This window comes from Acipenser ruthenus, chromosome 54, assembly GCF_902713425.1.
Source record: "Acipenser ruthenus chromosome 54, fAciRut3.2 maternal haplotype, whole genome shotgun sequence".
Taxonomy (NCBI): Eukaryota; Metazoa; Chordata; class Actinopteri; order Acipenseriformes; family Acipenseridae; genus Acipenser; species Acipenser ruthenus.
The window spans coordinates 204714-225503 of NC_081242.1; the positions used below are offsets into that span (position 1 = coordinate 204714).

At 39.2% G+C, this 20790-nt stretch overlaps 2 protein-coding genes across 2 annotated transcripts in view; both read right to left on the reverse strand.

The window, feature by feature from the left end:
* Positions 1-20790, reverse strand: part of LOC131723356 (apoptosis-associated speck-like protein containing a CARD) — a 59414-nt gene that overhangs the window by 10492 nt on the left and 28132 nt on the right. The gene's annotated exons all lie outside the window — the stretch shown is intronic.
* Positions 7232-20036, reverse strand: LOC131723360 (up-regulator of cell proliferation-like). Its single transcript, XM_059017053.1, has 2 exons — positions 19792-20036; positions 7232-12605 (listed from the first exon to the last, which is right to left on the reverse strand). Exons 1-2 carry the CDS (start codon positions 19982-19984, stop codon positions 7924-7926), a joined length of 4875 nt encoding a protein of 1624 aa, XP_058873036.1. The 5' UTR covers positions 19985-20036; the 3' UTR covers positions 7232-7923.

Genomic DNA, 20790 nt, shown 5'->3' on the forward strand with positions numbered 1-20790 from the left:
TATGCTTTACCAGACCTCTGTGCTTTACAATGCTTCCCTATGCTTTACCAGACCTCTGTGCTTTACAATGCTTCCCTATGCTTTACCATCCCTCTCTGTGCTTTACAATGCTTCCCTATGCTTTACCAGACCTCTCTGTGCTTTACAATGCTTCCCTATGCTTTACCAGACCTCTCTGTGCTTTACAATGCTTCCCTATGCTTTACCAGACCTCTCTGTGCTTTACAATGCTTCCCTATGCTTTACCAGACCTCTCTGTGCTTTACAATGCTTCCCTATGCTTTACCAGACCTCTCTGTGCTTTACAATGCTTACCTATGCTTTACCAGACCTCTCTGTGCTTTATAATGCTTCCCTATGCTTTACCAGACCTCCCTGTGCTTTACAATGCTTCCCTATGCTTTACCAGACCTCCCTGTGCTTTACAATGCTTCCCTATGCTTTACCAGACGTCTCTGTGGTTTACAAAGCTTCCCTATGCTTTACCAGACCTCTCTGTTCTTTACAATGCTTCCCTATGCTTTACCACACCTCTCTGTGCTTTACAATGCTTCCCTATGCTTTACCAGACCTCTCTGTGCTTTACAATGCTTCCCTATGCTTTACCAGACCTCTCTGTGCTTTACAATGCTTCCCTATGCTTTACCACACCTCTCTGTGCTTTACAATGCCTCCCTCCCCCCCAGAGAAAACACATATTGCAGTTACAATTGAAAATTTATAATTTAAACTATAGTTTAAGATACAGTGGGATATTTATCTCTCGTTTTATATCTTAAAAGTTGTTGTTGTACATTATGATGGAGTAATGTATAGTAAAAAGATCTGAAAATCAGTTTCTCTCTCTCTCTCTCTCTCTCTCTCTCTCTCTATTATTGTTCTTATTATTGTTCAATAAACTTTGCTTATTTTTGTCTACATCAGCCTTTTTTTCCCGTATCTTTTACAGTACATTCACAAATATATGTCCTACTGCTGCTTAGCTTAGCTTAGCTATGGTACAATCAAAACGATTACGCTGTGTACAGAGTACTGGGGTGAGAATCAGCCCGGGCTAATGTTCACCCTCCCAGAAGAGTACTGGGGTGAGAATTGGCCTGACAGGGTGAGGATTGGCCTAGGACAGAACTCACCCGGGTGAGAATTAACCTGTAACACCGAGTCATGTCCCGCGAGTAAAACTGATACCACATCTCTTGAATGATGCAGTTTTAAAAAAGATTATACAGTAAAGTCTGTATTAGAGTCCACCTGAAGGAAGCAGTCACCCATTTCTAACACCTCAAGCCTACATACAGATAGCTGAGATCAGACTTTCACTAAACAGACCCGTTTTAAAAGAAGCACGGCTTCAATCTGACTTGCTGTGCACCTCCATTCACTAGCAGTGACATCAGGGATAGGATTTCAGTTTAGAAGGAAAAATAATCTGCTGTTTCTGTCTCAGAACTGGTATTCACTGTACCTGAAGATTTGGAATATGAAAACTGTTTTATTTATTTGTTTTTCGAAAGAACTAAATACTCTTCATTTCTTTTATCTAGACAGAGTTTACTATATCTGACACTTCTTTCACAACTGCATATTATAGATGAGATCTTCAGAGCGTTTATTGAAGTGCATGGCAGGTCATTCTAATGGAATTATTTGCTAGAACCATTATATATATACAGACGTGCTCAAATTTGTTGGTACCCTTACAGCTCATTGAAATAATGCTTCATTCCTCCTGAAAAGTGATGAAATTAAAAGCTATTTTATCATGTATACTTGCATGCCTTTGGTATGTCATAGAATAAAGCAAAGAAGCTGTGAAAAGAGATGAATTATTGCTTATTCTACAAAGATATTCTAAAATGGCCTGGACACATTTGTTGGTACCCCTTAGAAAAGATAATAAATAATTGGATTATAGTGATATTTCAAACTAATTAGTTTATTTAATTAGTATCACACATGTCTCCAATCTTGTAATCAGTCATTCAGCCTATTTAAATGGAGAAAAGTAGTCACTGTGCTGTTTGGTATCATTGTGTGCACCACACTGAACATGGACCAGAGAAAGCAAAGGAGAGAGTTGTCTGAGGAGATCAGAAAGAAAATAATAGACAAGCATGGTAATGGTAAAGGCTACAAGACCATCTCCAAGCAGCTTGATGTTCCTGTGACAACAGTTGCAAATATTATTAAGAAGTTTAAGGTCCATGGAACTGTAGCCAACCTCCCTGGGCGCGGCCACAAGAGGAAAATCGACCCCAGATTGAACAGAAAGATAGTGCGAATGGTAGAAAAAGAACCAAGGATAACTGCCAAAGAGATACAAGCTGAACTCCAAGGTGAAGGTACGTCAGTTTCTGATCGCACCATCCGTCGCTTTTTGAGCGAAAGTGGGCTCCATGGAAGAAGACCCAGGAGGACTCCACTTTTGAAAGAAAAACATAAAAAAGCCAGACTGGAATTTGCTAAAATGCATATTGACAAGCCACAATCCTTCTGGGAGAATGTCCTTTGGACATATGAGTCAAAACTGGAACTTTTTGGCAAGTCACATCAGCTCTATGTTCACAGAGGAAAAAATGAAGCTTTCAAAGAAAAGAACACCATACCTACAGTGAAACATGGAGGAGGCTCGGTTATGTTTTGGGGCTGCTTTGCTGCGCCTGGCACAGGGTGCCTTGAATCTGTGCAGGGCACAATGAAATCTCAAGACTATCAAGGCATTCTGGAGCGAAACATACTGCCCAGTGTCAGAAAGCTCTGTCTCAGTCGCAGGTCATGGGTCCTCCAACAGGATAATGACCCAAAACACACAGCTTAAAGCACCCAAGAATGGATAAGAACAAAACATTGGACTATTCTGAAGTGGCCTTCTATGAGTCCTGATCTGAATCCTATCGAACACCTATGGAAAGAGCTGAAACTTGCAGTCTGGAGAAGGCACCCATCAAACCTGAGACAGAAGGAGCAGTTTGCTCAGGAAGAGTGGGCCAAACTACCTGTTAACAGGTGCAGAAGTCTCATTAAGAGCTACAGAAAACGTTTGATTGCAGTGTTTGCCTCTAAAGGTTGTGCAACAAAATATTAGGTTAGCGGTCCCATCATTTTTGTCCGTGCCATTTTCATTTGTTTTATTATTTACAATATTATGTTGAATAAAAAATCAAAAGCAAAGTCTGATTTCTATTAAATATGAAATAAACAATGGTGGATACCAATTACTTTTGTCAGTTTCAAGTTATTTCAGAGAAAATTGTGCATTCTTCGTTTTTTGTGGAGGGGTACCAACAAATTTGAGCACGTCTGTATATATGTATATATATATATATTACCCACACGTGCCCGACACATACAGTTTCCAGTAACAAGCAATTCAGTCTTATCAATACAATGTATAGGAAAAGGTTAAGTTTACTGTTTAAAAAAATATATATCACCGTGACTGTGCTGTTTTGTGGCAGCTGTGTAATAAATGGAATAGAAATAACTGGGATAAGGTACAAAGTACTGTTCCTGTTTTATTTGTTTTTACAGGATTTTTTCCCATAAAGCAATACAGTCATTGCAATCTGGTTTTAAAGGATTTTTATCAGCGCAAAATTTGCAATATGTTAAAAAAAGAGGCACAAGACTGCCCCCCTGTGGTGGACATGATGTAACACAGGGATAAATCTCACGTGTGAAACAGCTCTTGCAAGAGAGAGGCGTCTCTTTAGTAAAGTGATGTGGTCGTGACACGTTGGGTGCGTTAAGTAAGTGAGCCGCTCAGAGTGAGCCGCTCAGAAAGCACACTGAGCTGAATTTAAATGACTTAACGCTCTGCTCCATGAGAGCGCTGAGTGTCTCTTGAAAATGACGAATAATAATTATTTGCTTGTTTGTGTTTCTGAGGTGATGAAATGGCCCCGTGTGAAGTTACTGTCCCCTGCTGGACCTCGCTGAGTTTGGCTCAGTATCTGGCTGTGTTTAATACCGACAATACCGACGTTAAATGAATAATATTAATACTACAAGCCTAATAATAATAATACATTAATAACTATAAAACAGCTCTACATTAAAAAAAATGAAATTAAATGATACAAATTCGAAAACAACAATTTTTACCATCTTATTTAGCCAATTTAATACATAACTTCATAAATCGAAACCAGTTAATCGTTCTTGACAAACTTATTTGTCAATGGGAAAACCCGATGGGGAGCACAACAGACGAAATTGAAATGGTGGAAATGACAAATCTCTGCTTCCTAACGCAATTTGTCAAGGCACCGACTAGAGGGGAGGCATGCCTTGATTTAGTCTTTTCAAATAACGAAGACAGAATAACTAAAACAGAGATCAGAGAGCCATTGGCAAACTCAGACCACAACATGGTCTCATTTGAAATATTTTTTAAAACCCCAAAAGTAATGACTAAAGCTAAGGTTTACAATTTTAGAAAAGCAAACTATGAAGGTATGAAACGGAGACTAACAGAAGTAGATTGGAGTAAAATAGAGAAAACATCCACAGAAAAAGGATGGCTGTTTTTTTAAAAAATGTAGTACTAGAGGCGCAAAACAATTACATCCCAAAAGTAGACAAATCTAAATCTAAAACAAAATGGCCAAAATGGTTTAATAAATCAATTTAAAAAAATATTCAGCGAAAAAAGGCACTTTACAGAGCGTTTAAAAGGGACCAAAAACAAAGTACACAGAAAGAGTACTTGGAACTGCAAACACAAGTCAAAAAGGAAGTTAGAAAGGCCAAGAGAGAGAGATAGAAATCAATATTGCTCAGGGGGCTAAAACCAATTCCAAAATATTTTTCCAATATTATAACAGCAAGAGAACATTCAAAGAGGAGGTTAAATGTCTAAGAGATACAAATGGCAAAATCATAGATGAAGAAAAAAAATAGCAAATATATTAAATGATTACTTTTCACAGGTTTTTACAAAGGAGGACACGGACAACATGCCCCACATGTCGACCTGTTCCTATCCAATTTTAAATAACTTTAGCATAACAGATGCAGAAGTGTTAAAGGGACTAGGAGCTCTTAAAATAAACAAATCCCCTGGGCCAGATGAGATCCTCCCAATAGTACTCCAAGAAATGAAAGAAGTTAAATACAAACCACTAACCAAGATCATGCAACAGTCTCTTGACACAGGGGTTGTACCGACAGACTGGAAAATAGCAAATGTAATACTGATCCACAAAAAGGGAGACAAAACCGAACCAGATAACTACAGACCAATAAGCCTGACTTCTATTATGTGTAAACTTATGGAAACTATAATAAGATCCAAAATGGAAAATTACCTATATGGTAACAATATCCTGGGAGACAGTCAGCATGGTTTTAGGAAAGGGAGATCATGTCTAACTAACCTGCTTGACTTTTTTGAGGATGCAACATTGAAAATGGATAACTGCAAAGCATACGACATGGTTTATTTAGATTTCCAGAAAGCTTTTGACAAAGTCCCGCATAAAAGATTAATTCTCAAACTGAACGCAGTAGGGATTCAAGGAAATGCATGCACATGGATTAGGGAGTGGTTAACAGGTAGAAGACAGAAAGTACTGATTAGAGGAGAAACCTCAAAATGGAGTGAGGTAATCAGTGGTGTACCACAGGGATCAGTATTAGGTCCTCTGCTGTCCCTAATCTACATTAATGATTTAGATTCTGGTATAGTAAGCAAACTCGTTAAATTTGCAGATGACACAAAAATAGGAGGAGTGGCAAACACTGTTGAAGCAGCAAAGGTCATTCAAAATGATCTAGACAGCATTCAGAACTGGGCAGACACATGGCAAATTACATTTAATAGAGAAAAGTGTAAAGTATTGCATGCAGGCAATAAAAATGTGCATTATAAATATCATATGGGAGATAGTGAAATTGAAGAAGGGAACTATGAAAAAGACCTAGGAGTTTATGTTGACTCAGAAATGTCTTCATCTAGACAATGTGGGGAAGCTATAAAAAAGGCCAACAAGATTCTCGGATATATTGTGAGAAGTGTTGAATTTAAATCAAGGGAAGTAATGTTAAAACTTTACAATGCATTAGTAAGACCTCACCTAGAATATTGTGTTCAGTTCTGGTCACCTCGTTACAAAAAGGATATTGCTGCTCTAGAAAGAGTGCAAAGAAGAGCAACCAGAATGATCCCGGGTTTAAAAGGCATGTCGTATGCAGACAGTAATGTTGTTGAAGCTGACACCCTGGGATCCTTCAAGAAGCTGCTTGATGAGATTCTGGGATCAATAAGCTACTAACAACCAAACGAGCAAGATGGGCTGAATGGCTTCCTCTCGTTTGTAAACTTTCTTATGTTCTTATGTTCTTAAGAGAGAGAGAACACTGAGCTGGTCTTTAGAAGAGAGAGAGAACACTGAGCTGGTCCTTATAAGAGAGAACACTGAGCTGGTCTTTATAAGAGAGAGAGAGAACACTGAGCTGGTCTTTATAAGAGAGAGAGAACACTGAGCTGGTCTTTATAAGAGAGAGAGAAAGAACACTGAGCTGGTCTTTATAAGAGAGAGAGAGAGAACACTGACCTGGTCTTTATAAGAGAGAGAGAGAGAACACTGAGCTGGTCTTTATAAGAGAGAGAGAGAGAGAGAACACTGAGCTGGTCTTTATAAGAGAGCGAGAACACTGAGCTGGTCTTTATAAGAGAGAGAGTGAGAACACTGAGCTGGTCTTTATAAGAGAGAGAACACTGAGCTGGTCTTTATAAGAGAGAGAGAACACTGAGCTGGTCCTTATAAGAGAGAGAGAACACTGAGCTGGTCTTTATAAGAGAGAGAGAGAGAGAACACTGGGCTGGTCTTTATAAGAGAGAGAGAACACTGAGCTGGTCTTTATAAGAGAGAGAGAACACTGAGCTGGTCTTTATAAGAGAGAGAGAACACTGAGCTGGTCTTTATAAGAGAGAGAGAACACTGAGCTGGTCTTTATAAGAGAGAGAGAACACTGAGCTGGTCCTTATAGAAGCAGCTGGAAACAAGAATCTGGTTTTACAGTTAATATTTTTTTTAGAATTTAAAAGAAACTGAATATATTTATAATGTTTCATTTAGTATTTCTAAATGTAGCCCTGTTTATTTAACAGCTGAAAGCAATGGAGCTGTTCTGTGTGTCGTTATCACACATTGGCTGAATAACACGATTACACAGAGAGTCTCATCTCTGGGTAGAAGTTCTCTTTATTCACATACAGTCAGTGCAAAACAGACATGGGAACAAGATCTACAGGTGTTTTTTTTTTTTTAAACAGATTATATTTGTTGAAATCAACTTGCAGACATATTAAACTTTGATTTTCCATACATTCGAAGAGATTAGAAAGAACGAGCATTCTGGTGAAGTTATACAGACAAGCAAGAAATGATTAATGTGACACAGAAAGAAATCCTCAGGAGACATCGTCTGAAAAGTTTACAGTTTAGAAATAATATGCCGTGGAGTGTATTACGTTAACTCTGCATATATTTCACAACAGGAAATGCATTTGATTAGATTATTTCTTTCACAATGATTCCGACCCCTCAGCATTCTAAAATGTGTTCTTTAATTCAATTCTATTATAAGAAATACTCTTTCATCGGATTGCTTTTTGCATGGTACTGTATTAAACAGGATGCTTATTTCTATTTAATGTATATTTCTATTAATTTCTATTGAATGCCCAATCATCTCTTTTAAACGGAGGTCCGCTTGGGTTTTTGGTTTTGTGTCTCCAATGTTTAGGGATTTCAGCAGGTTCCGCATTACAAAGATCTGCAGGCAGACCAGCAATCCTAACAGACCCGTACATCACACGGTAAAACATGCCCTTAGATTTAGTGTCTGTTCCGAGGCCACATCCAGGGTGATTATTGTGTGAGAATGCTTTCAGTACTGTCGATTATTCACTTCATGTTAAACACTCTTCAGTGCTCGTTCCTTTGTTATGTTTCTCCATTGCTTAGGGATATCAGCAGGCTGTGCATTAAACTCCTTTGCAAATTGTTCATTAAATGCAGTCAGCACGTACTTCCAGTAGTCAGAGGCTTCAATACTGGGATCGGGGGCAATGTTCCAGTCAGGGTAGAATCTCTGATAGTCTTTATAGGGATGCCACTCACCCTCTGTGTCACTATTCTTGAATGTCTGATCACTGTATACAAGTGATGAACAAATTGTTACAGATAGTTTGTCAGAACCCTGTTTATTCCCAGTGAGCCCCAGGGGTCGATGCACGGATGTGTGGTGTTCTCTGTGGTCCTTGCCTCCTGCCTCACAGGGGACCTTACAGAACGGACACTGCTTTCCACAGCCAATCACCCTCTTGAACAGCTCATCCTGCGGCTTGAATGGCAGATTGTTTAGTTTCTCATTGATATCACACCTTTGAGAAACTTCAGCACTTAGAGATGTCTTCATTTCATTCACACTCTTCTGAAGATATTCAATGAACTCTTCTGTGTTTGCTTTGTCCTGGATAAGTGTTAATCCAAGGTTGTCTGTGGAAATCACAATGTCACTGTTTAAATTACTGCAGATCTTTTTAAGAAGCGTTAAAATGGTTTTGCTCTTTGTTAAAACCTGCTTTTCTTTTTCAATGGCTTCATGTATTTTTTTTGTTATTGCTTCAAAACGTTTCACTTGTAAATCTGAAAGGGCTTTACTGTTTGAAAACTGATCAATTATACGATTCAATATCCAACCCTTGACAAAACCTTCATAGTTTCTACTGTAAGCCACATAGTTTTCACACTTACTGTCTTCCAGCAGCTGTTTCAGAATTGAATGCTGGAAATATGACCGGGTGCTGTATTTCACAGAGTCTGCACCAGTCAGCATTGCATCCACAATATCTAACCCAAGGGCTTTGTTGACATACTCCTTCACTGCAGGCTTGAGGCAGAGCTCAGTGAATTCTTGAGCCGTCTTCTGGCTCTGGTCCTTCTTGTGGTAAAGATCTATGAAGTCAGAACAGTACTGTGGTTTGGACTTTTCCAGATGTTTCCGGGGGTTGTTGTCTTCATTGAAATCTTCGTGCATCTGCTGGAATTCCCTGGCAGCAAACCCACAGATGTGCAGCTTCAGATCAACCTCAAACTGGGCATTGGTCTGGAGCTTCTCAATTTCCTTTAGCTGACCATCTATCATTTCTAACAGCTCTCTGGTGTAGGTCTCATGGTAGTCAGTTTTACTGTTTTTTTTGTGTGATACAAACTCCATGCACTGTTCTGTTACAGATTTCACCATCGCCTCTGCTTCCTCTTTGGGGTTTGTTGACAGGCCCACGCGATCAATGATGTGTTTTTTGTACCATGCACGATCAAAATGTTTATCAGTTACATTAAACTGTGTCTTTCCACATTTAGTCAAATTGCTGGCCTTATTTAACACCATCTTAACTCCACCTCCATGTCTATCTAATTGTTTTCTCAATTGATTATAAACATTTAATACAACATCTCGCTTCTCTAAACCTTTAAAGTTCAGTCTCTTCACTGTCTCTTCCCACATCTTTTCAAATTTGTTTTTTAGCTGCTCCTCAGATAAATTCTCATGTCTTTCCCTACACTCTGCTAGCAGTTGCAATACTCTTTCCTCTGATATTGCTTTATGCTTTTCATTGAAATCGTGTACTTTCTTCATTCCCTTTTGAAAATCAATAGCTGCTGTCAACTTGTTTGTCACAGAGTTTTCAATTTCAGTCCTAAGAGTTTTGATGCTCATCTCAAAGGTTGTTCTGTAGCTTTCTACAAGATTAACACGTCTCTCCTTACTGTCATAGTATTTAGTCAGTTTCTCCAGAGATATCGTTTCTTGTGATGTCAATTCTTGAAATGCCTCTGCTTGTAAACTGCTGAGAAACACATCAAGGTTTGAGGACTGGTTATTGGTATTTGAAATCCTTGTCATTGCTTTCTCCAGCCAGTTGTACATGTGCTTTTGGAAGTCCCATTCCCATTTACCATATTCAACACACAGGTTACTGTAAGCCTCAGCCACTAGGCTGTTTCTGAAGCTGAAGCTGAAGATGAAGTTCTCATATTTAACAGATTTCCACAAACTTCTCGTCCACTTCAGGAACTCTTCAAGTGTTTGGTATTTGCAGCTTTTTAACACTTCAATCAAGCTCTTCTTGAACTCATACACAGCTTCACTGTAGCCTATGTTCACTGGAGCCATTGGTGGAATGCCATGCCACAGGCCAGGGATGTACCAGTTATTTTTCTCTGGATCATACTCCATTATATCAGTGAATTTTATGTCAGTATCCTTCTTCTCCATCCTGGCAGCTGCCTGTGTCATCTCATTCAGCTGTTCTAGAAGCTTATTCCTGTCCCTTGCATTGTTGTCATGAGCAGACACGTCCCCCACATTCTGGTGCACAAACTGACAGTTTGGTTTCTTTCCCACTTCCTTCATTCTAAGAAAGGCGTGCACCACGATCTGCAAGATATTCTTCATCTCTGTGGAGTTCTCCATTGCAATTTTTATTATGGCGATGTCACTCAAACCTACAACCAGTGTTGCAAGCTCCTTGTAATGTTCGTAACTGTCTTCTAGTTCTGCCAGTTCTGGAGATTTGAGACCTTCAGTGTCGATTACCAAGATAAAATCACAATTCAGCTCTTCTTTAAGATCCTCTTTGACTCTGATTAACAGCATGAAGGCTCCTCTTGTGCATCTGCCACTGCTAACTGCAAACTGAACCCCAAACATTGTGTTGAGGAGGGTAGACTTCCCAGTGCTTTGGACTCCCAGCACTGTTACAACCAGCAGCCTGCTCTTGTGTTGGACTTTTTCATGGAGCTCAGTTAGGACATCAGTCACCCACCTTACAGGGATATTTGATGCATCTCCATCCAGCAGCTCAAGAGGGAAGCCATCCAACAGCAGATCTGCCCCCAAACTGGGAAGATGTTGAAACTGCTGGCGAGATTCAGCTTTGTCAGGAAGGGAGCACACTGCTTCATAAATCTGCCCCATCTCACGCACGAAATGTTCCATTCCTAAAGAGCTGTTTGATATTTGTCTATCCAGGGCTGCAATTATCTCTTTGTTCTCTGAGAACTTGCAACACTTTTCTTTGTATTCATCACGAAGACCAGAAAGTTTCTTTCGTGCCGTAACATCCAAGTTCATCCTCATCCACTTTAGAAAATAGGATCGTTCTTTTTTGCTTTCATTGGATATGGCAGTGATGAAACATCCCATTGCTTCAGATATATTATAACTGCTTTGCTGTTGTCTCAGTTTCTGTTTTTCTCTTTGCAGATCGGCTTTATATTCTTCAATAGGCTTGTCTCCTGCCTTCCGTAGTCTGCACTCCTCCTTTTCTATTTTAGCCAGCTCCTTCCAAAGCTTCCCTTGCAATGGCAACTGATCCTCTTTATATCGCACCACATCATTGATTCTAGATGTGATTTCTGCAGCACTTCTCTTAGCGTTCTGACATGCAGTGCAGTCTTCATCTACAGAGATCCCCAATTCATGTGCTTCAGCAGACATGCCTTCAATGGTCATTTTGTGTTGACAGTTTTCCATGATGTCATTCATAGTTAAGCGCAGTTTTGACACAAACTCTGCGTCATTGGTCTGACGTTTCTTCAATAGGATCTGACTTCCACTTAATTGTAATTGTGAAGCCAAGTTTTTCAGAAAGTTTTTTTTCTCTGTTGTATTTGGAAAATTTCCAACCAAATACAATTGTGCTTTAATATTTCCTGCAGAGGACAAGAGATTGCAGTCGCTCTCCGCAATACTGTCAAAAAATATGAAGACTGCCGAGGATGTTTGACATAAAATGGAAAACTGCTTCTGAAAGGAAAGGAGATCTCCACGAAGGTTGGCAACAGCTACAGGTTCTGGAAAGATGTTGAAGTTTTTCTTTCCACAGGGAAGGTACCAACCTATTTCCACTAGACCGTTTGAAATTCTCCGTGGAACATTTCCACATTCCATGTCACGATGGATAAAGAAATCATGGTACTGCTGGGGGTTACTGAGAACCTGATTCAGAATCTGAGACTTTGATAAACTGCAGTCACCCAGCCTGACAAAAGAGATCATTGGCATGGCAGTGCTGACTATACTGTCTTCTACAAACCCTTTTGATTTGGCTAATGAACAGGGTCTAAACTTCTTCACAATGTCTCGCATGGCCCACAGCATTAATGTACACTGACTGGTGCTGCAGTCAGGGAGCAAGAGAGGTACAGCAAACTGGCACATCGACATTTTTGACATCATTTCCTGCTGCAGGAAGCTGTCTGAGCACAGAAAGAGTGCTACTAAGAGATCAAGTGGATTGATTATATTTGTGTCTTGATCATCATTACTAGCTGTAAGTTCAAGAACACTATCAAGGTCTTGCAATGTCGAGTCTGTATCTGTCTCAGCAGCACTGCACTTGGTACTCCGAGCTGTCACATTTACCATCATTAGTCTTTTCAGAAAGCACCAGGGGAGTTTTTTCAGTGACTGAATCGGTTCATCTGTAATACTCTCTGTACCGATCTCAAGGACAGTATTCAATGTAATCTTGCCTGGGAAGCAGTTCTCCAGTCCCATCATGCACAGCAAATCTTCTAGCGATTTTTCTGAAAGGGAAACAGTAACAGGTATCCACTTAGCTTAAAAATAAGAACTTTGGAGCACAAGAGTGTCTACTTTTTTAAATTATTTTAATTTTTTTACATGGAAATAATGCTTCACTTGTGACTACACTTGAACATAAGAAATGCACCAATGCCCTATTCATGTATATTAGGTATTGGGATCTGAGAAAACTGTGTTCTGAGTGGAGGCTGATTGGTTTGTACAAGCGATGGATATGCTTCACACTGGCTATTATACTGCAGATGTACTGCCCTGTAACACCTGTAAGTCGCCTTGATAATAATAATAATAATAATAATAATAATAATAATAATAATAATAATAATAATAAAGATATCGGAGCATCATTTGTGAGTACATTCTTACATTATCTATTAGGCAAACACCCTTCTAGTCTGTTACTGACTTCACAGGGTTTGATTTTAACAGACAGCGAAGTGACTCATTTATTTCTTATTTCAGCAAATAAAAGCTGTTAATTACTGTCAAGTGTTTTAAGCTGCTGTCTAATCATTCTCCAGCCTGCCAGCAGGTGGCAACATTGCCCAAGGTTTAAATTAAACTGAGCTGTAAAGCAATAACCCCTCTAGCACTACTGTATGAGAGCTCATGTCTGTCCTTGAGAATCGAAATCTTTAAAAAGAGATCAAAACAAATCTAGGTGTAATTATTTCTGTTTCTGTTGAGTAAATAGAGCCCACTGGGTTTACTGCAGCATGTAACCACTCTATACTGAGTCGGTATGCTGTAGGATATAGTGATTTACAATCCCTATTGAAGTCAGTCAGTTCCACTGTTGTATAGTAAATTCCAGCTCAACTGGATCAATGTGGTGTTTCATTTTACATTTTTGTATTTTTATTTTTTATCGAAGGCTTGCGTCAACGAATTCCTGTTCGGCCCTTGAAACATTGTTTAAAATGATACTAACTGTTCCTGTCTAGGTCAAGCTTCAGACCCACAGGGCATGAGCTACACAGCTGTATTGCATGAACACAACACCTTCCCTGGAACCGTTTTCTCCATCACATGTGGTTTATGTATCATCACAAATGTATGAAATACAAGAAATTGGTCTACTTGAGCTGGAATCAGACAAAAAGGAAGTAGAGATGATCTATGAGGCTAATAACCTGAGTTACACAGAACTGATCCTTACTTGTGCAGACAGTAACCCCAGAGTTACAAACACCAAACCTCCGAGCTGACCGCTCTACCGAACACCCCACTTTCAGCTGGAAGAATGCAATCACTCAGCCGATTTTAAAAGGAGGGTTTTCCTTCCCCAATATTAATTCAGACATCGCATGAGTGTAAATGCATTATGTATTGGCTTTAATGTACAAGTACACTGTACGCAATTCATTTATTTAAACAAATAAAAATCCTCGATATCTATGTAGTTTGTGAACAGAAGGGGATATTTAAAAAGAAAATAAACCGATCTCTGAACAATGTGTTTTTTTTAATTCTTATTGGTTTTGTTCTTTGAATATAATATAATGTAAAAAAAAAGTTAAATTTATTCACTTTGGGAGGCTGTGTGGTCCAGTGGGTAAAGAAAAGGGCTTGTAACCAGAAGGTCCCTGGTTCAAATCCCACCTCAGCCACTGACTCATTGTGTGACCCTGAGCAAGTCACTTCACCTCCTTGTGCTCCGTCTTTCGGGTGAGACGTAGTTGTAAGTGACTCTGCAGCTGATGCATAGTTCACACACCCTAGTCTCTGTAAGTCGCCTTGGATAAAGGCGTCTGCTAAATAAACAAATAATAATAATAATAATTTGTGCCCACAGGACTAATGTCCATAAATTAACCAATCAACAATTTCAATGGAGTGACAGCACTAATTTTAATATATATTTTGGTGTGTATGTGTTTCTTTTTCTTTTTACTTTGTAGTTCAGTCTTTGCGATGTTAAAACATTATTAATTATTTAGGGGTTCTTTGCATGGAAAATACTAACCAGGGCTGTCAGTATACATCAGAATGTAATATAAAGAGTGTGTGTGTAGATATGGTTTAAAATGTTTAAACACGGACACCTGCACAGCATTTAAACGTTCATAAAAATGTACCAAAAGCACATCCCTAGTAGATAGCAGCTGTGCACGAGTATTAAAAACCACTGAAATCTCATATTCAGAGTTCCAGACATTTCAGACTTACGGACAACATCCATTCCCAAGAGGTTCTACAGTAGATTGAGAGACTCATATTCAAAAGAAGAGTTGTAAATAAATAATTCTTACTTGTGCAGACAGATGTTGAAACAGGCGTGCTCTGGGTCCCATTCTCCAGCACTGTGGTGACTGTGAAGCTGTACTCTCTCCCAGGTCTCAGCTTAGAGATGACAGTGGAATTGAAGGTTTCAGTGATGGAGTCTTGGTGACTCTTATCAGAGCTAGAGTAGGTAATGTAAAAGGTGTGTGGGATCCCATCAATATTGTCAGGACTGCTCCAGCTCAGAGAAACAGAATCGATTTCCACTGAGTCTATCTTTATCTCTCCAGGAGGAGACGGTTCTGGAAGAGAAAAGAGAACTGATGTAATGACAAAGTACAGCAGAACCCCAGAGTTACAAACTCCAAACCTCCGAGCTGACCGCTCTACCGAACACCCCACTTTCAGCTGGAAGAATGCAATCACTCAGCCAGGCGTGCAATGCAACCAGATAGGCACTCCTATAAACACCATGCTGGTCATGGAGAAGGCAAAATTACTGAACCAACAAATGTATCCAGACAAAGGGGAGGCAGATTTCAAAGCAAGTGTGGGGAATTTTACTAGGAACAGTTCAGTTTTAAAGAATGCACAGGTTTGTTTTTTAAAGCCAAAGGAGGCTAAATGGCTGAGCAAGCTGCATGAAGACATTTACAAAAGGAAAAAAAAAAACATTTACACTGACGATTCCAATGGTAACTTAAATTTAGCCTGGTTCCATTGATCGTTTTCTTTTAAACACTTTAGAACCAATCATACCAATATGAGTATTGCATTACTGTGCTGTATCCTTGTATTATTCTCCAGATTGAGGGTGTAGATAGCAGGGATGGGAATTTTAGACGTTTAAATGTATAAACTCTAAAGAAGTGGTTAAACCGGTCATGTGACAAATTTCACCAAACGCATGTTTTTTAATGTATTAATTTATCATCATACACAGTCAGTCCGTCGTGAATCTGACTGCTCTAGTGCTACAGTAAGGGCGGATATTATTAAAAGGAAGGGGTTTGGCAATTGCCTCCACGTTGCTTTTCTAATTGGTGCAACAGAAAGATTGACACAGGGGCGGGGTTTATTCTCGGTCGATGTGGCGCTTCATTGGTGCACTGTGTGTTCATGCTGTAGTGGGCGTGGTATGGTATCCAGTCCACGTGGTAAGAGGGTTAATGACGAGCGTTTTTTCTGACGTTTGTTATATTTTTTTATAAAGTGGCATTTCTAAACAAAGGAACGAGGCAAAGCCACGTTTGGAAGTATTTTGAGGAACCGGACGAGAGAACCGTGGTGTGTAAATTATTATACCAAACAAAATTGCCATACCACAAAAACACAAGTTCAATGCTTCACCATTTGAAATGAAAACATTCAGAAATCACTGTGGATGGAGCTACTGATGGCAGTAAAAAACAAACCTCCATAATAAACAGAACGCTCCAGATGGTGACTGGCATTTATTTAGCCCTCACATCCCTGTGAATACGTGCAACACGATTTTAAAAGGAGGGTTTTCCTTCCCCAATATTAATTCAGACATCGCATGAGTGTAAATGAATTATGTATTGGCTTTAATTTACAAGTACACTGTACGCAATTCATTTGTTTAAACAAATAAAAATCCTCGATATCTATGTAGTTTGTGAACAGAAGGGGATATTTAAAAAGAAAATAAACCGATCTCTGAACAATGTGTTTTTTTTAATTCTTATTGGTTTTTTTCTTTGAATATAATATAATGTAAAAAAAAAAAGTTAAATTTATTCACTTTGGGAGGCTGTGTGCTCCAGTGGGTAAAGAAAAGGGCTTGTAACCAGGAGGTCCCCAGTTCAAATCCCACCTCAGCCACTGACTCATTGTGTGACCCTGAGCAAGTCACTTCACCTCCTTGTGCTCCGTCTTTCGGGTGAGACGTAGTTGTAAGTGACTCTGCAGCTGATGCATAGTTCACACACCCGAGTCTCTGTAAGTCGCCTTCGATAAAGGTGTCTGCTAAATAAACAAATAATAATAATAATAATTTGTGCCCACAGGACTAATGTCCATAAATTAACCAATCAACAATTTCAATGGAGTGACAGCACTAATTTTAATATATATTTTGGTGTGTATGTGTTTCTTTTTCTTTTTACTTTGTAGTTCAGTCTTTGCGATGTTAAAACATTATTAATTATTTAGGGGTTCTTTGCATGGAAAATACTAACCAGGGCTGTCAGTATACATCAGAATGTAATATAAAGAGTGTGTGTGTAGATATGGTTTAAAATGTTTAAACACGGACACCTGCACAGCATTTAAACGTTCATAAAAATGTACCAAAAGCACATCCCTAGTAGATAGCAGCTGTGCACGAGTATTAAAAACCACTGAAATCTCATATTCAGAGTTCCAGACATTTCAGACTTACGGACAACATCCATTCCCAAGAGGTTCTACAGTAGATTGAGAGACTCATATTCAAAAGAAGAGTTGTAAATAAATAATTCTTACTTGTGCAGACAGATGTTGAAACAGGCGTGCTCTGGGTCCCATTCTCCAGCACTGTGGTGACTGTGAAGCTGTACTCTCTCCCAGGTCTCAGCTTAGAGATGACAGTGGAATTGAAGGTTTCAGTGATGGAGTCTTGGTGACTCTTATCAGAGCTAGAGTAGGTAATGTAAAAGCTGTGTGGGATCCCATCAATATTGTCAGGACTGCCCCAGCTCAGAGAGACAGAATCGATTTCCACTGAGTCTATCTTTATCTCTCCAGGAGGAGACGGTTCTGGAAGAGAAAAGAGAACTGATGTAATGACAAAGTACAGCAGAACCCCAGAGTTACAAACACCAAACCTCCGAGCTGACCGCTCTACCGAACACCCCACTTTCAGCTGGAAGAATGCAATCACTCAGCCATGCGTGCAATGCAACCAGATAGGCACTCCTATAAGCACCATGCTGGTCATGAAGGGAAAATTACTGAACCAACAAATGTATCCAGACAAAGGGGAGGCAGATTTCAAAGCAAGTGTGGGGAATTTTACTAGGAACAGTTCAGTTTTAAAGAATGCACAGGTTGTTTTTTTTTAAAGCCAAAGGAGGCTAAATTGCTGAGCAAGCTGCATGAAGACATTTACAAAAGAAAAAAAAAAAAAATTTACACTTACGATTCCAATGGTAACTTAAATTTAGCCTGGTTCCATTGATCGTTTTCTTTTAAACACTTTAGAACCAATCATAACAATATGAGTGTTGCATTACTGTGCTGTATCCTTGTATTATTCTCCAGATTGAGGGTGTAGATAGCAGGGATGGGAATTTTAGACGTTTAAATGTATAAACTCTAAAGAAGTGGTTAAACCGGTCATGTGACAAATTTCATCAAACGCATATTTTTTAATGTATTAATTTATCATCATACACAGTCAGTCCGTCGTGTATCAGACTGCTCTAGTGCTACAGTAAGGGCGGATATTATTAAAAGGAAGGGGTTTGGCAATTGCCTCCACGTTGCTTTTCTAATTGGTGCAACAGAAAGATTGACACAGGGGCGGGGTTTATTCTCGGTCGATGTGGCGCTTCATTGGTGCACTGTGTGTTCATGCTGTAGTGGGCGTGGTATGGTATCCAGTCCACGTGGTAAGAGGGTTAATGACGAGCGTTTTTTCTGACGTTTGTTATATTTTTTTATAAAGTGGCATTTCTAAACAAAGGAACGAGGCAAAGCCACGTTTGGAAGTATTTTGAGGAACCGGACGAGAGAACCGTGGCGTGTAAATTATTATACCAAACAAAATTGCTGTACCACAAAAACACAAGTTCAATGCTTCACCATTTGAAATGAACACATTCAGAAATCACTGTGGATGGAGCTACTGATGGCAGTAAAAAACAAACCTCCATAATAAACAGAACGCTCCACATGGTGACTGGCATTTATTTAGCCCTTACATCCCTGTGAATACGTGCAACATGATTTTAAAAGGAGGGTTTTCCATCCCCAATATTAATTCAGACATCGCATGAGTGTAAATGAATTATGTATTGGCTTTAATTTACAAGTACACTGTACGCAATTCATTTGTTTAAACAAATAAAAATCCTCGATATCTATGTAGTTTGTGAACAGAAGGGGATATTTAAAAAGAAAATAAACCGATCTCTGAACAATGTGTTTTTTTTAATTCTTATTGGTTTTTTTCTTTGAATATAATATAATGTAAAAAAAAAAAGTTAAATTTATTCACTTTGGGAGGCTGTGTGGTCCAGTGGTTAAAGAAAAGGGCTTGTAACCAGGAGGTCCCCAGTTCAAATCCCACCTCAGCCACTGACTCATTGTGTGACCCTGAGCAAGTCTCTTAACCTCCTTGTGCTCCGTCTTTCGGGTGAGACGTAGTTGTAAGTGACTCTGCAGCTGATGCATAGTTCACACACCCGAGTCTCTGTAAGTCGCCTTCGATAAAGGTGTCTGCTAAATAAACAAATAATAATAATAATAATTTGTGCCCACAGGACTAATGTCCATAAATTAACCAATCAACAATTTCAATGGAGTGACAGCACTAATTTTAATATATATTTTGGTGTGTATGTGTTTCTTTTTCTTTTTACTTTGTAGTTCAGTCTTTGCGATGTTAAAACATTATTAATTATTTAGGGGTTCTTTGCATGGAAAATACTAACCAGGGCTGTCAGTATACATCAGAATGTATTATAAAGAGTGTGTGTGTAGATATGGTTTAAAATGTTTAAACACGGACACCTGCACAGCATTTAAACGTTCATAAAAATGTACCAAAAGCACATCCCTAGTAGATAGCAGGTGTGCACGTGTATTAAAAACCACTGAAATCTCATATTCAGAGTTCCAAACATTTCAGACTTACGGACAACATCCATTCCCAAGAGGTTCAACAGTAGATTGAGAGACTCATATTCAAAAGAAGAGTTGTAAATAAATAATTCTTACTTGTGCAGACAGATGTTGAAACAGGCGTGCTCTGGGTCCCATTCTCCAGCTCTGTGGTGACTGTGAAGCTGTACTCTCTCCCAGGTCTCAGCTTAGAGATGACAGTGGAATTGGAGGGTGTAGTGATGGAGTCTTGGTGACTCTTATCAGAGCTAGAGTAGGTAATGTAAAAGGTGTGTGGGATCCCATCCATATTGTCAGGACTGCCCCAGCTCAGAGAGACAGAATCGATTTCCACTGAGTCTATCTTTATCTCTCCAGGAGGAGATGGTTCTGCAAGAGAAAAGAGAACTGATGTCATGACAAAGTACAGCAGAACCTCAGAGTTACAAACACCAAACCTCCGAGCTGACCGCTCTAGCGAACACCCCACTTTCAGCTGGAAGAATGCAATCACTCAGCCATGCGTGCAATGCACCCAGATAGGCACTCCTATAAACACCATGCTGGTCATGAAGGCAAAATTACTGAACCAACAAATGTATCCAGACAAAGGGGAGGCAGATTTCAAAGCAAGTGTGGGGAATTTTACTAGGAACAGTTCAGTTTTAAATAATGCACAGGTTGTTTTTTTTTAAAGCCAAAGGAGGCTAAATTGCTGAGCAAGCTGCATGAAGACATTTACAAAAGAAAAAAAAAAAAAATTTACACTGACGATTCCAATGGTAACTTAAATTTAGCCTGGTTCCATTGATCGTTTTCTTTTAAAGACTTTAGAACCAATCATACCAATATGAGTATTGCATTACTGTGCTGTATCCTTGTATTATTCTCCAGATTGAGGGTGTAGATAGCAGGGATGGGAATTTTAGACGTTTAAATGTATAAACTCTAAAGAAGTGGTTAAACCGGTCATGTGACAAATTTCATCAAACGCATATTTTTTAATGTATTAATTTATCATCATACACAGTCAGTCCGTCGTGTATCAGACTGCTCTAGTGCCACAGTAAGGGCGGATATTATTAAAAGGAAGGGGTTTGGCAATTGCCTCCACGT

What these genes read in the sequence shown, in the direction of transcription:
- LOC131723360 (XM_059017053.1), bottom strand. Translation starts at nt 19,984, where the DNA reads ATGGATGGGATCCCACACACCTTTTACATTACCTACTCTAGCTCTGAT. An exon ending in TTCAACATCTGTCTGCACAA is followed by an intron (nt 12,606 to 19,791) that starts GTAAGAATTATT and finishes TTTCCCTTTCAG; the next exon opens with AAAAATCGCTAGAAGATTTG.